General features: G+C 31.2%; 2 protein-coding genes across 3 annotated transcripts; both read left to right on the top strand.

Moving 5' to 3' along the window:
• Positions 1303-5121, top strand: LOC109326120 (G2/mitotic-specific cyclin C13-1-like). 2 transcript variants are annotated; one of them, XM_019558789.1, is made up of 8 exons: positions 1303-1736; positions 1839-2071; positions 2150-2225; positions 2315-2391; positions 2509-2542; positions 4214-4363; positions 4468-4602; positions 4693-5121. In XM_019558789.1, the coding sequence occupies exons 1-8, from the start codon at positions 1407-1409 to the stop codon at positions 4756-4758; spliced, it is 1101 nt and encodes a 366-aa protein (XP_019414334.1). In that variant the 5' UTR covers positions 1303-1406; the 3' UTR covers positions 4759-5121. The 2 variants fall into 2 exon arrangements, with proteins under 2 accessions (XP_019414334.1, XP_019414333.1); XM_019558788.1 differs by lacking the exons at positions 1303-1736; positions 1839-2071; positions 2150-2225; positions 2315-2391; positions 2509-2542 and adding exons at positions 2889-3319; positions 3422-3654; positions 3733-3808; positions 3898-3974; positions 4092-4125.
• LOC109326170 (pumilio homolog 12-like) lies at positions 9600-12962 on the top strand. The gene is made up of 5 exons (XM_019558852.1): positions 9600-10625; positions 10862-11024; positions 11922-12085; positions 12184-12442; positions 12797-12962. Exons 1-5 carry the CDS (start codon positions 9793-9795, stop codon positions 12929-12931), a joined length of 1554 nt encoding a protein of 517 aa, XP_019414397.1. The 5' UTR covers positions 9600-9792; the 3' UTR covers positions 12932-12962.

Below are 15503 nucleotides of genomic sequence, written 5' to 3'. Positions count from 1 at the left end.
CTTAATATATTACCTACCATATATTAATAATTCTAGATTCTACTAATATTACAACCTAATTTACACCTAGTATTCACAAATATTAAACCCTCTTCTCGCCTTTTGGCCTTAAAATTTTGTTATCACGTGGCGGTGGAATGGCGCGCTATTTTTGCGCCATGCTCTACAATGAAAATAGTCAAACTTGATGGTCAAACAATTATCTACTTTCCTTGTTTCCATTACTTTTTATTATTATTTTATTAAAACATTTAATGCAAAATCTATTTTTATATATAAAAAGAAAAAAAATATTTATACTAATAATATATAATTGTATAAACTGTCACTAAATTATCTAGCATAGATAAATTTAGCAATATTTTAGAAAATATAATCAGATAAATTATAGATAATATGATATTTGTTTATAAATCTTTACGGTGTATAGGTTTTATATTCATATAAAAATGGTGATATTCAACCAAAGTTAACAATCTTTAAACAAATGAGGGATCTAAAATTGAAATCAAATACATAAAACATTAACAATAGAAATCATTTTTAGGTTGTTGGTAGAATAGTACTTGTTAAATATCTATACTATGCTGCCAATATAGATAAATTTTTTCATAGTATATCATCCATAATTACATATTTATTTTTAAATATGTAAAAGCGAAAGTTAATTAATACATATAGTATTTTCTCGAATATTATAAGTTTCTATTTGTTTATTTCCCATATAAAAATTATTTTATCACAATAAGATAATATAATGCATCAATTGAATTTAAAGGCAAATATATCCACCACCAAATAATTTTTTCTTCTTCAATTTACTAGCAAATGAGTTGACAATGGGCATAAAGACTCTCGAATCTTCTTTTACAAAGAGGAATGATATATTTTTTTAAACTTCAGAAAAGAAAAACATGAATACTAATTAATTTTTTTACAATATTTTCGTATTTTAAATATACAAATATAATATATATACTAACAATGTACGAGTTTTATACATTATCTGACATTCATTAAATATATCGAGCAAATAATAGTTATATTATAAATTTTTATTGATATTGCAATTTTTTAGGCTCCGGCCATGGAGAATGAAGTAAAACTTTTTTCACATTGCACCAAAAATGAATATTTGAAAGTGGCGGCGGAAATAAAAGGAGTGTGGCAAAACCCCGCCATACGAAAGCAACATTTTTAAAAAAATTTCATTTTAATTTTCGAATCAAAACTAAAATACGCCAAAAACATTTTATCACAAACTATTAGCGGCAACTTAGTGTTTTCATTATTCAGTATAAATTCATCTCACAACATTTCTCACTCAATATCACAAAATCTAATTCCCTTTCCTCTCTTTGTTCTATTATTTTCCAACTTTGTCACATTCGAGAGCGTGAGAATAGATGGAGACACGCGCCGCCAAGAGAAAATCTACCTCTGTCAACGTTTCTGATTTTCAAGATGAAAACTCCATGAAGAAACAACGTGTTGTGTTGGGTGAAATTTCAAATGTACCCAATTTCACTGAGGAACCCAGAGGTGTGAAGAATCCGAGGATTAAGAGGGTAGCAGCTTCAAGGAGGCCATTTTCTTCTCTTGATTCAGATTTCGATGATGAGAAAAAGGCATTTGTTAGTGTCACTGCAAAATCAACCACCAATGTGAAATTCAGTGACCCACAGAATGTTGAACCAATGGTTAATGATATATGTTCATATCTTTTCAGAATGGAGGTAAATTGGTTTTAAAAATCGGATCTTTTTAGGTTTCTTGATTATGGGTTGTTTGAATTTTATTGATTCAATTGATTGATTAATTGATTGTTTGTTTCTCAGAGGGAGAATAAGCGGAGGCCAATGGTGAATTACATTGAGAAAGTTCAGTGTGAGGTTACCCCTCATATGCGAGGGATCTTAGTGGATTGGTTGGTCGAGGTTGCCGATGAGTATAAGCTTCTCCCAGATACTCTTTTTCTTTCAATCTCGTACATTGATAGGTTTCTGTCTCTTAACCGTGTCGCTAAACCCAAGCTTCAGTTGTTGGGAGTTTCTACAATGCTGATTGCAGCGTAAGTCTTCATCAATTGTTAATATTTTATTTATATGATTATGCAACAAAATAACATTTTTTCCACATTGATGTTCAGTAAGTATGAAGAGATAAACCCGCCTAATGTGGAAGATTTTGTGTTGATTACCGACAACACTTATGATAAGTCTGAGGTAAGTTTTTTGTTTTGATCACTAGTTTGTGAAATCATATTTGGTTTAATTTAGGATTCTGTTTTGTAATGTAATTGATGATAATGTAGGTTGTGAAAATGGAAGCTGATATACTCAAATCCCTATCTTTTGAAATGGGCAATCCTAATGCTAAGACTTTTCTAAGGTAAGAATGCTGAATTCTGTTCATCATTTGATTATTACCAATTAGTACTAATAATTGAAAATATCAATCCAATTGAAATGACTGTGGACCTTGTTTGTGTACTTTTTTCTGATGCAGGAGTTTTGTTGCGATTGGTTGTGAGAATACTAAAGTAAGTTGAAGTGCTTATTCGTTATCTCTTTTAATTTCGGCTGATTTTTAAATGAATGTTTACTGATTTACTTTCAAAATAATTTCAGGTTAAAAAATTGCAGTTTGAGTATTTATGTAATTATCTCGCCGAGCTGAGTTTGTTGGATTATGTCACATTGCACCAAAAATGAATATTTGAAAGTGGCGGCGGAAATAAAAGGAGTGTGGCAAAACCCCGCCATACGAAAGCAACATTTTTAAAAAAATTTCATTTTAATTTTCGAATCAAAACTAAAATACGCCAAAAACATTTTATCACAAACTATTAGCGGCAACTTAGTGTTTTCATTATTCAGTATAAATTCATCTCACAACATTTCTCACTCAATATCACAAAATCTAATTCCCTTTCCTCTCTTTGTTCTATTATTTTCCAACTTTGTCACATTCGAGAGCGTGAGAATAGATGGAGACACGCGCCGCCAAGAGAAAATCTACCTCTGTCAACGTTTCTGATTTTCAAGATGAAAACTCCATGAAGAAACAACGTGTTGTGTTGGGTGAAATTTCAAATGTACCCAATTTCACTGAGGAACCCAGAGGTGTGAAGAATCCGAGGATTAAGAGGGTAGCAGCTTCAAGGAGGCCATTTTCTTCTCTTGATTCAGATTTCGATGATGAGAAAAAGGCATTTGTTAGTGTCACTGCAAAATCAACCACCAATGTGAAATTCAGTGACCCACAGAATGTTGAACCAATGGTTAATGATATATGTTCATATCTTTTCAGAATGGAGGTAAATTGGTTTTAAAAATCGGATCTTTTTAGGTTTCTTGATTATGGGTTGTTTGAATTTTATTGATTCAATTGATTGATTAATTGATTGTTTGTTTCTCAGAGGGAGAATAAGCGGAGGCCAATGGTGAATTACATTGAGAAAGTTCAGTGTGAGGTTACCCCTCATATGCGAGGGATCTTAGTGGATTGGTTGGTCGAGGTTGCCGATGAGTATAAGCTTCTCCCAGATACTCTTTTTCTTTCAATCTCGTACATTGATAGGTTTCTGTCTCTTAACCGTGTCGCTAAACCCAAGCTTCAGTTGTTGGGAGTTTCTACAATGCTGATTGCAGCGTAAGTCTTCATCAATTGTTAATATTTTATTTATATGATTATGCAACAAAATAACATTTTTTCCACATTGATGTTCAGTAAGTATGAAGAGATAAACCCGCCTAATGTGGAAGATTTTGTGTTGATTACCGACAACACTTATGATAAGTCTGAGGTAAGTTTTTTGTTTTGATCACTAGTTTGTGAAATCATATTTGGTTTAATTTAGGATTCTGTTTTGTAATGTAATTGATGATAATGTAGGTTGTGAAAATGGAAGCTGATATACTCAAATCCCTATCTTTTGAAATGGGCAATCCTAATGCTAAGACTTTTCTAAGGTAAGAATGCTGAATTCTGTTCATCATTTGATTATTACCAATTAGTACTAATAATTGAAAATATCAATCCAATTGAAATGACTGTGGACCTTGTTTGTGTACTTTTTTCTGATGCAGGAGTTTTGTTGCGATTGGTTGTGAGAATACTAAAGTAAGTTGAAGTGCTTATTCGTTATCTCTTTTAATTTCGGCTGATTTTTAAATGAATGTTTACTGATTTACTTTCAAAATAATTTCAGGTTAAAAAATTGCAGTTTGAGTATTTATGTAATTATCTCGCCGAGCTGAGTTTGTTGGATTATGGTTGTTTGAAGTTTTTGCCTTCTTTGGTGGCTGCATCTGCTACATTTCTTGCCAGATATATGATTTGGCCTAAATTGCATCCTTGGGTGAGTATTTGATGTTTTGAATAATAATCTAATTTCTATGTAAAGGAACTAATAAATTAAGATTAATGCTCAAAGATATTTATGAAGTTTAATGTTTTTGGCAGACTTCAAACCTGTGTAAATCCACTGGGTATGATGTAGCTGAGTTGAAAGAATGTGTTCTCATCTTACACGAGTTGTACTTGGCGAGACGTGGAGGGTCTTTCACAGCCATTAGGGAGAAATACACACAGCAAAAGGTGAATATTTTTTATTATTGCTGGGTGCATATCTTTGATTTTTGTTATGGCTAGTTGAATGACTTTTGTGATCTTTATCAATTGTTACAGTTCAAAAATGTGGCGCACCTGCCTTCCCCTCCACAGTTGCCGAGTCCTCTTTTCGAAGAAGATTAAACAAGTTAGATGGAAGTTAGTATTTTTTTAAAGTGGTCCAATTTGTTAAAGAACTAGTTATATTTGCACATGAATTGTGCTTCATGGGATAAATAGTTGATGATGACTCTCCTATACCGAGGATGAAGATTAAGATGTAGCAGCGAAGGTAGTATCATGTATTGACTTCACTATGCTGATGGCGAAGTTGCAAAGATAGTAGTTTGTAATTACTTCACCGTGTTGTGGATGAAGTTAAAGATGCAAATTTTACTGTTTTTGATGCAGAAGAAAGAAAAGTAGAAAAAGGGATAGAGGATAATTTTATTTATAAAAATTTAATCTGTATCTAACCTACATCAATAATATTGAAAGTTTAGCTTATATAGACATTGTTCATCAATTTATCTAAGCATGGTTTCGTCCAAGTACCATTATTGAAGTGCATCTAATTCAGTACTAATTTCCAGCGCATCAGTGGATTAATTTAAGTAAATGTTTATTTACTAACTGTGGCCTACACACAGAAACATGTCTATTTGTATATGCATGATTCTAGTGCAAAATATAAGATTGTGAGAGAGCAATACAGTGTTGTCTTATCATAATAGAGAATATAATTCGATGTGGTAGCATTGTAGACCTTGGGCTATTGCAATATGCTTTGTTGTATTCTCTAGCTGAGTCTGATACTGGTATATGACCTTGATTTGGACCTCATATCTGAGTATTACTATTATCTTCACACTCATCCTGTACTCTTGAGGTTGGATTATTAATTGGCAAATTTATTCATTCTGTAAAAGATTTCAAGGTGTAGTGGTAGGCATGTTGCAGGTGCATGTAATCGAATCTAGAATGCGTAGGCATTGTGATGTGTTCGAGTTCGGCTACTGCCATGTTGGCCTTGTGAAGGATGTACTTCTGCTAATTCAGGAGTTGGCCTAGTGTAGTGAGAGTGGTTCTTGGGCAGCTTGTTTGAGCCTATAAAGTGCCCTGCTGAAGACTGAGCATAAGGATAAAGTGCCATCATGGACACATGGACAATTCATTTTTTTATTGGCAAATATTAGTATATCAGGTATTTAAGGTAGACGAGACTCGTATGTTGGACAATTTATAATGGGGTTTCCTCAACTTTCTTTTAAAGAAACGGTTCAGAGCATTGGTCACTCCAATTTTTGCTGTTATTTTTAATACGTCAGAATCCTCATTGGACTTTTTAAATGAATGAGTTCAAACTTAATTGAACCATAACAGACAATGTTTACAATAAGATCTGATCAAACTTACCCAAAAAAATAACAATGAAGTTGCCTCGTGGTTTCTACTTTTATGCTGAGAATATCGACAGATATAACAGTCTTGCCCAGCCAATCATTTTCAGTTTGACGACAATGCATCAAAAATTCATTGAATTGAGTACATTTACGGTGTTGAATTCTTTTATTTTAGAAAAATTCTCTTTTATGACTTGAGATGATCCAAATAACATTGAAGTCACATCCCCACATGTCAAAGACATGACCAATCTTTTGTTACTACCAAGTATATTTCCTAACTTTTTAAATAATAATTTAATCTCTCTTATGATTTGTAGTTACCTCTTTCAATAAGTGTTATTCTCAGAAATCGAACATTTGATAGATCGATACTTTATTGATAGACCTCGATCAACTTAATTGAACACGACTAATCGCCACAATTCTCTTTCCTATAAACATATACACATAAGTGCTTTTGTCCCTTCACTACCCACGTGCTTATATTTCCTTAATTAGGTCAAACTTATTAATTGTAAGTGAGGAATATTATAGTATCCGAACAACTAATCATAGAAAAATAATGTGTCATTTTCAAGTTTTAGTTCAAGCAAACCATAATTATTTTATCCTTAAGTGAAAATCTCTCTCGTGGATGTAAGCTTCATATGAGATGGATGTGAAAATTTGTTTAACACATATTTGTATATGATATATATCTATTAATTTATTTAACTGATGCATGTGTTTAAGATTATTTCTCAGAAAAAGTACAATTTTTTGGGAATAGGTTTTCAAATAAAAATGAGTTTTTTGATATATGGTAACTTTTTTTACACTATGAAGAAACTCATTTTTATTTGAAGAAATATCCATTTCATGGTAGGGCTAACTCTCCCCACAACAAAAAATTGTATGCAATACTCCAAATTAAATCTTTATATATTTATATGGAAATTGGTTAAATGTTTAGTTGAAAAAATATCGATTTAAAAGAATCGAAAAAGATTTATATTACCAATATAATAAAACATATCGTCTTTTCACTTATAAAACTTAACAAAATCTACCAACAAATATTGATTCAAGTGGTACATATTTGATTCATCTTAAGCAAAGTTTCGGGTTTAAATCTTGTGGATGGAAAAAATATCCGCTAGAATAGTTAATCTCACATACATGTGGATGTTCCAAACTCAAACAGAATTGCTTCTAGTACGAAGATGCATATCAGAAACAAAAAAAACTTAGCAAATCTTTTTTCCACAGCTGAAAGAAATGAGTAACACATATGTTGTACTATAGTTTGTGCTATTGCATATGTCATTAGTTGTGATTAGTCAGGAAAATAGTTAATTATTAATTTTTAAACTTAAATATATTTTTTTAACCAATCATGGGTTGATTAATAGATACAATGACACATATTGTGAGAAATATATTATGGTCTTATAAAAAATATCATTAATTTAAGTGTGAAATGTATTTTTGATCTTTAATTGTGAAGAATATAAACTAAAAGGATGACTTAGAAAAAATGAAACATTAAACAAACTCAACCAAAAAAGTAAATCAAGTCGTATCTCAAACACAAATTTTTAGATCTCTAGTTTTTTTTTTGTCTCTTTAACTAATGAGTCAATGCAATCGAGTTGATAGCTTCATTGATAAGCTCCAATCTAACAACCGGGTAATCGCTCCACCTATCTCTATCTAAAGTTAGTTACAAACATTATCACTTAATATTCAGAGATAAACATCAATAGTTATCATCTCATCTTTATTTAAATATTAATTTCGGTTTTATTTAATATTATTTTAACAGGTAGTTGTATCTAATTGATAAACTTTATTTTAGATATCATTATGTCGGTTTTTCTTTTAATTCTTAAGAAAAACAAATTTTAAGAGATAATTACTGTTGAAATTATATTAAGCCAATAATAATTTTTAAAAATTTTAAACTTCGAAATAATTAAAATTTAAATAATAAAAGAGTGAAATAAACCGATAAACACTTTTATATAATGTTTATCTAATAATGTTTTAAAAAATATAAAAGGATAACCTCCCTCCTAATTTCAAAAAACCATCTACAAGTTAATACTTTATTAATTTCAAAATTAATTTAAAAAGTGTAACAAACTGATAAACTTTTTTACCAGGTGTTTATTCACTAAGTTGTTTTGTTGAGAAAACAAACTCAGTTTATTCACTCAAAAAATTTCAAAATTTATTTTTTTCTAAAAAAAAAATTTGGGTTCGACAAATAGCAAACAAATTTTATATGTATCTAGGAGAAGGAAATTAAATAAATAGACTTTTCAATATTAAAAATTATCTATAATTTTGAATTTATTTAAATTTACAAGAGTGTTGTTGGGGTTATTTTTTATTTAAAAAAGCAGTAGATAAATCCTCAAACATTTGATAACTATCATATTATCAAGCCATGATTTTTAAGATAATGGAATATTTAATCTTTAATATATAATAATTATCATATCAGTTTTATTCATTAACCATCACAATATATGATTAGTGTCGATTTTAAGGGGGGAAAAGGTGGACATAAAAGATACTCCAGCTTTATGTATTATATAGTTAGTAAGCAATTATATATAGATTGAAGCAAATTCTATATAGAGATTCGATATTCCCATTCCCATGGCTTAATGCATTTTCTTATCAGAAAAATCGTAAAAAATCCATGTCTAATTGTACATTAAAGTCGAAAAAATACAGTTTAATAGAATTTTAATGAAAAATTTCCTTTGTTCAGAGTTACACAAAGCATAAAACAAGTGATGTCATCCCATTTCATTATTGAGAAATAAAATAACTCATTTTAATCCTAATTTGTTTTAAACTATAGTTGAATTAGTTTTATTTTAAAACAAATTTAAATATATTTAGTTTCCATCAAAGACTAACTTAATTAACCATTATCTATTGATTGGCTTAAACAAAATTAATAGGTGATTGAATTCCTTAGATAGATATTAGAAGTTCGATTCCAATGTAAATATTATTCAAACCATTTTATATCTCAAAAATATTAGGTTGGGGATTCTTATCACATAAAAAGAATTTAATTGTTATTTAAAATCTTTAAGGATCAATCTCAGATTCTTTGATTTTAGCAACAATAACGTCCTCTATAAAACTAAAAATATGCATTAGATCAAAGATATCTTTGATTCAAATTATGTGTATAAAAGCCAATATTGGAAGAAGATATTGCACATGTTTATTGTTAAAATATTGTATATATTTTAATACCAACATTATCCCTTACCCATTTAAGTAAATAATTAATCTCTTTTGGGTTTGTGACTACCCCTCCTAACAATTGTTGACATCGAGAGTCAAACCACAATCTTAAGAATCCAATGAAACCTTATACCACTTTTACTCTTTATGACTTTGGGCTATTAACTCAAACTATTATATCCTTTTGGTTTGGTTGATATACTTTTGGGTTTGTCGCATGTAAAGTTACTATATATTGCATGCAGCACTGTGGTTTGAGCAAACACTCCCCTTACCTTATATCTCTTTTCTTAACCAACTCTTCTACTTCTCCAATTTTTTCTCAGATTTATCATCACTTTATTTCCTTATTTTCTTTGATAATCTTAATTGATAATCATTATCTAAAAAATATTGATATATCAGAAATTAAATAACCTTTATTGCTTTCTTTAAAAACCCAAACCCCTTTGCTTCTGTCACAGACTCCGGCCACCACTTCAACATGGTTTCCTCTCTCTATAGCTGAAACTTATAAACGATGTCGTTTCCACCACTTTCTTCTTCTTCCCTCGTGTTCAATGAACACGGTTCTCGTTTTTCTTCATCTTCATCACAAAATCAAAACCCCTTTCATAACCAAACCGATCATCCTTTAGAAGATGTTTTTTCTCTTCTCTCTCTCTCTCCTTTCGATTTCAGTTACTCACCTTCAATCGGTGATGGGTTTTCTACTCTTAACGGCTCACTAAATAATCATTCTTTTGAAAACCCCACTTTTCGTACTCCTCAAAGGTCTAATCTTTATGATCAAACCCATGATAACAATGCTGTTATTGGTGGTGGGTTACCTTTGTTGCATAATTGTTTGGCTGAGTACTATACTGAAAGAGGATGTATGAACTTGAACAACCGTTCGTGCGGTTCCTATGCTGCATCTACTTCTAGTGGTAGTTCTTCAAGAAACAATAATGGGTTTCTTGATTCTGAGGCTTTTGTGAGAGAAACAGGTTTTGGAGGGATTCTTGTGGATGATCAGTTTATGTTGGGTAATAGGCTTAATTTGAATAATGGAATGAGTAATCAGCATTGCTTGAATAATCTGAGAGGGAGGGTTGTGTTATTAGCCAAGGATCAAAGTGGACGCAGATTATTGATATCAATAATGAAAAGATTGAAAGTGACAAGCAATGAGACTTCTTTCATTTTCTTGGAGCTGCTTGATCATGTTGCTGAGTTGATGGTTGATCCCTTTGGGAATTATGTTATTCAGAAGTTGGTGGAAATTTGCACTGAAGAACAAAGGGCTATCATCATTTTGAAATTGATCCAGTCTAATCTGATGCTAGTCAGAATTTGTCTTAACACATATGGGTATGTATAACTTCTCTCATTTATATCCCTTTGTTTTTTGTTACTTTAGCTTAATGTATAATTTCTGATTTGATGGCATCCTTAATATATTGTTTAGGGATTATTCTGATTAGCTAAGGAATTGTGTTTCTAATAGTAAACTATTGCATGTTAAAATAAATTGAGATGTTTGTTCCATGGTAACTCTCATTTTTGTATAATTTAATTAAGAAGTTGCTTTTGATTTCTCATACCAGAACCCGATCTGTGGAGAAATTGTTAGAGAATATTACCTCTCAGCAGCAACGGTCACTTGTTCTGTCAGCTCTAAGCCCTGGTGCTGCTGTATTGGCCGTAGATGCAAATGGTCATCGTGTGCTCTTGCATTGTCTCAAAAATTTCTCACCAGAAGATAATAAGGTACTACTCATGATTTGGTCATATACATTGTTTGATTTCACACATTCAATTTAAGGTAAATATGGAGATCCTCTATCTGAGTTTAACTAATTTCCTTTCCGTTGTTATGGTGCTGATAATATATATTTTAAACTTTACAAATAAAACTTGAACAAAGCATATTTTTTCACTGTTCCTCCTGCTGGTTTTGCATATTGGTGAAATTAGATCAATTTGAACCATTGGGATCTTATAAAATGACTTAAATATTTTAAGGATGATAGAACAGACTGGTATTTGATTATAAGTAGAAAGCTATTTGCTTGGTTTCTGGAAGTAGCACCTCTTCACTTAAAGTCTTACACCTTCAAGAAATAATTATTTCTTAATTAAGCTTCTTTGGTAAGTCTAAATTAAGTTTCTGGACATGAATGAAGTCCATTGTTTGGTTATATAAAATTGGACTGCATAATTCAACATACTTTTGCTTCATGCAACTTTTATTCTGTCGAGTGTGAGTTTTGACGAATGGTAAGTTTGTTTGTCTTGCAACATGAAGTCATGAGTTCAAATTCCAAAAACAGTCTCTTTGCTTGTGAGTTGAGGTAAGATTTAAGACTGCAGACAAGTACCCCTTACACCCCACTAGATAGGAATCTCGTGCATTGTGTCGCCATTTTTAACTTATTTTATCCCTATTTTAATGTTTACCTTACTCAACCCACTTATTGGTTTACAAACCAAATGAATTTTGATGGTGTTTGTTTGGGTAATGCCCTATAGAAGTGTTGGAAATAACAAAGTTTTTATACACTATTCACCCTTTCACCTGTTTAAGGAAGTTATTAAAGAAAGACTAAAAATGTTCTATTGCATAAGATGAATTTACTCTGGTATGGTTGTTGACTTTCATCACAGTGTCTTCTGAGAGTGGTGGCAAACCACTGTTTTAGGATTGCAACAGATAAGACTGGGTGTTGTGTGCTGAAGGAATGTGTTAATTATGCTCATGGAGAAACCAAGAAGAGGTTGATTTCTGAGATCATAGTAAATGCTCCACTCTTAGCAGAAGATGCTTACGGGTTTGTTTTCACTACCAAATTTTCTCTCATTTCTGTCCAATAATTAACTATACTTGTTCTTTTTACCTCTTATATATTTTGCTTCCTTGTCATTGCAGCAACTATGTCTTGCAACACTTAGTGTCTCCAAAAACACCAATAGTTACAGAATGTCTACTGAGACACCTTGAAGGGAAATTCTTATCTCTTTCCCGCAATAAGTATGGGAGTAATGTTGTGGAGAAGTTCTTTGAAGAAGCTGGGGACCAGCATAGAATACGTATCGTCTTGGAGTTGCTTCGCGATCCAGATTTTGCAAGGCTTCTAGTTGATCCATTTGGAAATTATGTCATCCGGTCCGCAATCTTGGGATCCAAGGTCAGGTCACCTAAACATCTGTTTCTTTATATATAGTTTTTAGCCGACCTCACCGTAATGAGATAAAGACTTGATTGTTATTGTTATAGTTTTTTATCTTTATGTCTGTGCATTACTCAAGATTTCTTATTTTGCATGCCAATATAGTTTAGGCAAGGGTTGAATTGCAATGGCTTGACTCTCTTAGCTTTATTTGGAATTTTTCCCACAAAATAAATCTACTTGAAGAAGCTATAGCTAACTTTTCTATTGTTTCAAAGATTGCTTAAATTATGTGCTAAAATTTTGACATTTTCAGCCTTGGTAACAAGCATGCTATGCTAACATGGTTTTTTCTATGTTACTTGAAAGCAGGGTGAGATTCAAGATACTCTGTTGCAGCTTATCCAAATTAACTCTCCAGTGATGCAAACCAATGTCTATGGCAGGAAGTTGCTAGAGAAGTTTGGGAGTGGAAGACTAAGGCGTTCAAAAACATCTATTATTTAAAGTCACTGTTTTAACAGTGTCTACTAATGTCTTAGGTGGTGTTGTGTTTGTAGTTTATGTTGTTGTCTTTCAATTTGGTGTCTCTTCTGTCTTTTGCATATTTTAGATTTTGGACTACATTGGATAGAATGAGGATCAGCTGTCCCATTTTTTTACGTCTCATTGTGTCTCAAGCCAAATGAAAGTTGACACTTGAAAAAAAAAATACAAAAAAAAAACCTCTTTATACTATTTAATGGAAATGATTGGTTTGGGACATGAGGACAGAAAATTTTGGGACAGAGTATCCTCGTTCGCGGATAATGATCAGCTGTATAGAATCTAAGTTCATGATCTTTGCAAGGAGCTGAAGTTGGTACTGTATTTTTTATTTCTTGTGATTCTATGTTCATTAGGGTGTATTTTTGTATTTAATAAATGAATTCTTGGAATAAATTCAAGTTAGTTATTGGCACCACATTGCTTTATTGGCCTTTTGGTCATTAACCAAATGCACTTTTTTGAATTGATAATAAAAGGTCAACAATAAAACTAAACAATTTGAAAACTCAAGTAGGCAAGTCAATACCCACAATAATTCCTTCCCTGAAAGAATGGAACTCAAATTTCTAAGCTTCCATCCTCTGCTGTGGTCCAATAACCTACTATTGGAAGTACCCAAGTTTCAAACAAAGTGTTTATTCGGTTGAATTCAACAATTATATTTGATGCAATTCAAAAAGTTAATGTTTTGATTTCTAACAACGACTTACCTAAAAATTACCTAAAAAATAAGAGAATACATTTAGTAGTAGTAAGCGATACAAAATTAATTCAACAAAGACCTTATGGCCATGTTCACATTCTTCTATACCACCCCATAGGTGGAAAAACCCAAACAATGAAAACCGTGAAAGTGTGTGGAGCCCACATGGTAGCACAATTATAAAAAGTGCAAGATTGTGTGCATTTGCCAACTTACTATTGGGAGTATATAGAGGAAATAGAATAACAAACCTTCATGCAAAAATATGCCCATTGGGCTAAGCCTGTTATAATGAGGGATAAATGTAGAATATGAAGACAAATCAGCATAACCCAAATGCTTGCATGAATTCTTCAATATTTTTTGGATGAAGGTGTGAAAAGTAGAAAAATAAATAAAAAATATACAACCAAATATACACGACATTGGGCCATACATGAGAGCATGTAACAAAAGTTTGAGGAACGGGATAAAATGGAATTCAATTTTTTTTACCAAACTATCATATAATGTTTCAAACTTCATATTACCACAACTTCAAGTCTTCAACCCACTTATAAATAATAACATCTTATCTAATATACATACCTATCCTCACCAACTAATTTTATAAAAAGTAAGGTGACTTTATGCAACACATCCGAAGAAGATTGTATGAAGCTAAACAAGTCTCACTCATCCTAAATATTATCGTCCTCATACCCCAAACCAATAAAATCTTATTAAATAAGATAAAAAATTAATTTTTTTTATTTTTTTGTTTTTTTTTGAATGTGTGTTAACTTTTAATTGGATTGGGATAAAATTAAGCATAATAAGTGAGACATGTGATCTTTATTAGATTTAAAGGTGTAATTTTTTATATAATGGTTTGAACGATGGGGTTGCCATATTCTCGGTCATGCTCTCCATATTTTTGCTTCTAAGGTTACGTGAAAGTTCAACTGCTTATTAATACAAGCCAAAATAAAAACAATCAGTTGGATATGAATGCTTAACCAAAAGATTCATGCTTTGTTGATTGAAGAAGGTTGAGTTTTACACGCACAACGTATTAAAGATATATGATAAGTTATTTTGGAAGATGATAGTTGGTTAGAAAGTTAGAAATTAACAAGTTAGATTTATGTTAGTTACTTGTTTTATAAGCTTTCTTTTCGTTCTTTTCTCTTGTATAAATAAGTCATATTGACTTACTTCTTATTTAATCAATTCAATTCAATAACATTTTTCACTCTTTCTTGTTCATCAAGAATCTCTCTCATCTATGTGTACTACCATTTTAACACAACACAACAAAACCCAATTGTATCTATGATTAGCAATTGGGTTTGATCTTCTATCTTCAAATTCTATCAAACACCCTATATCCCCTTCAAACTCAATTATATATGTCCTACAATTACAATTATGTACTTTTATGGAATATTCTTACTGTTGGGAAGAGATAAGTTATCTACTTAGGAGATAAATTGTCTAGTTGTATGAAAAAATATTTTATTCTCTAATATATATATATATATATGTGATGTCTCATGTATTAGTTCATCCAATCATAATGAAACAAAAAATATAACACACATTTAAAATTTAATTGACACATTAACCTAATACACTATTTCATACGTGGATCTCTTCATATGGCAGATAAGTGAATGAAAGAAGGTCGGCAACAATTTTCTCAGTCATTAATGCCTAAGACTTGAAAAAGTAAACATGTGCCATGTTGAGAACTGTTAAAGTCAGGAATATTTGAAAAGAAAAAAAACATTTGACAGTTTTTGTTTTGTTTAATTGTTGTAATGTTTATTTTCTTTCATTTAACAT

Source organism: Lupinus angustifolius, chromosome LG14 (assembly GCF_001865875.1).
Source record: "Lupinus angustifolius cultivar Tanjil chromosome LG14, LupAngTanjil_v1.0, whole genome shotgun sequence".
Lineage (NCBI taxonomy): Eukaryota > Viridiplantae > Streptophyta > Magnoliopsida > Fabales > Fabaceae > Lupinus > Lupinus angustifolius.
Note: the sequence above shows the minus strand (reverse complement) of the source record. Positions and strands in the feature narration are given on the sequence as shown.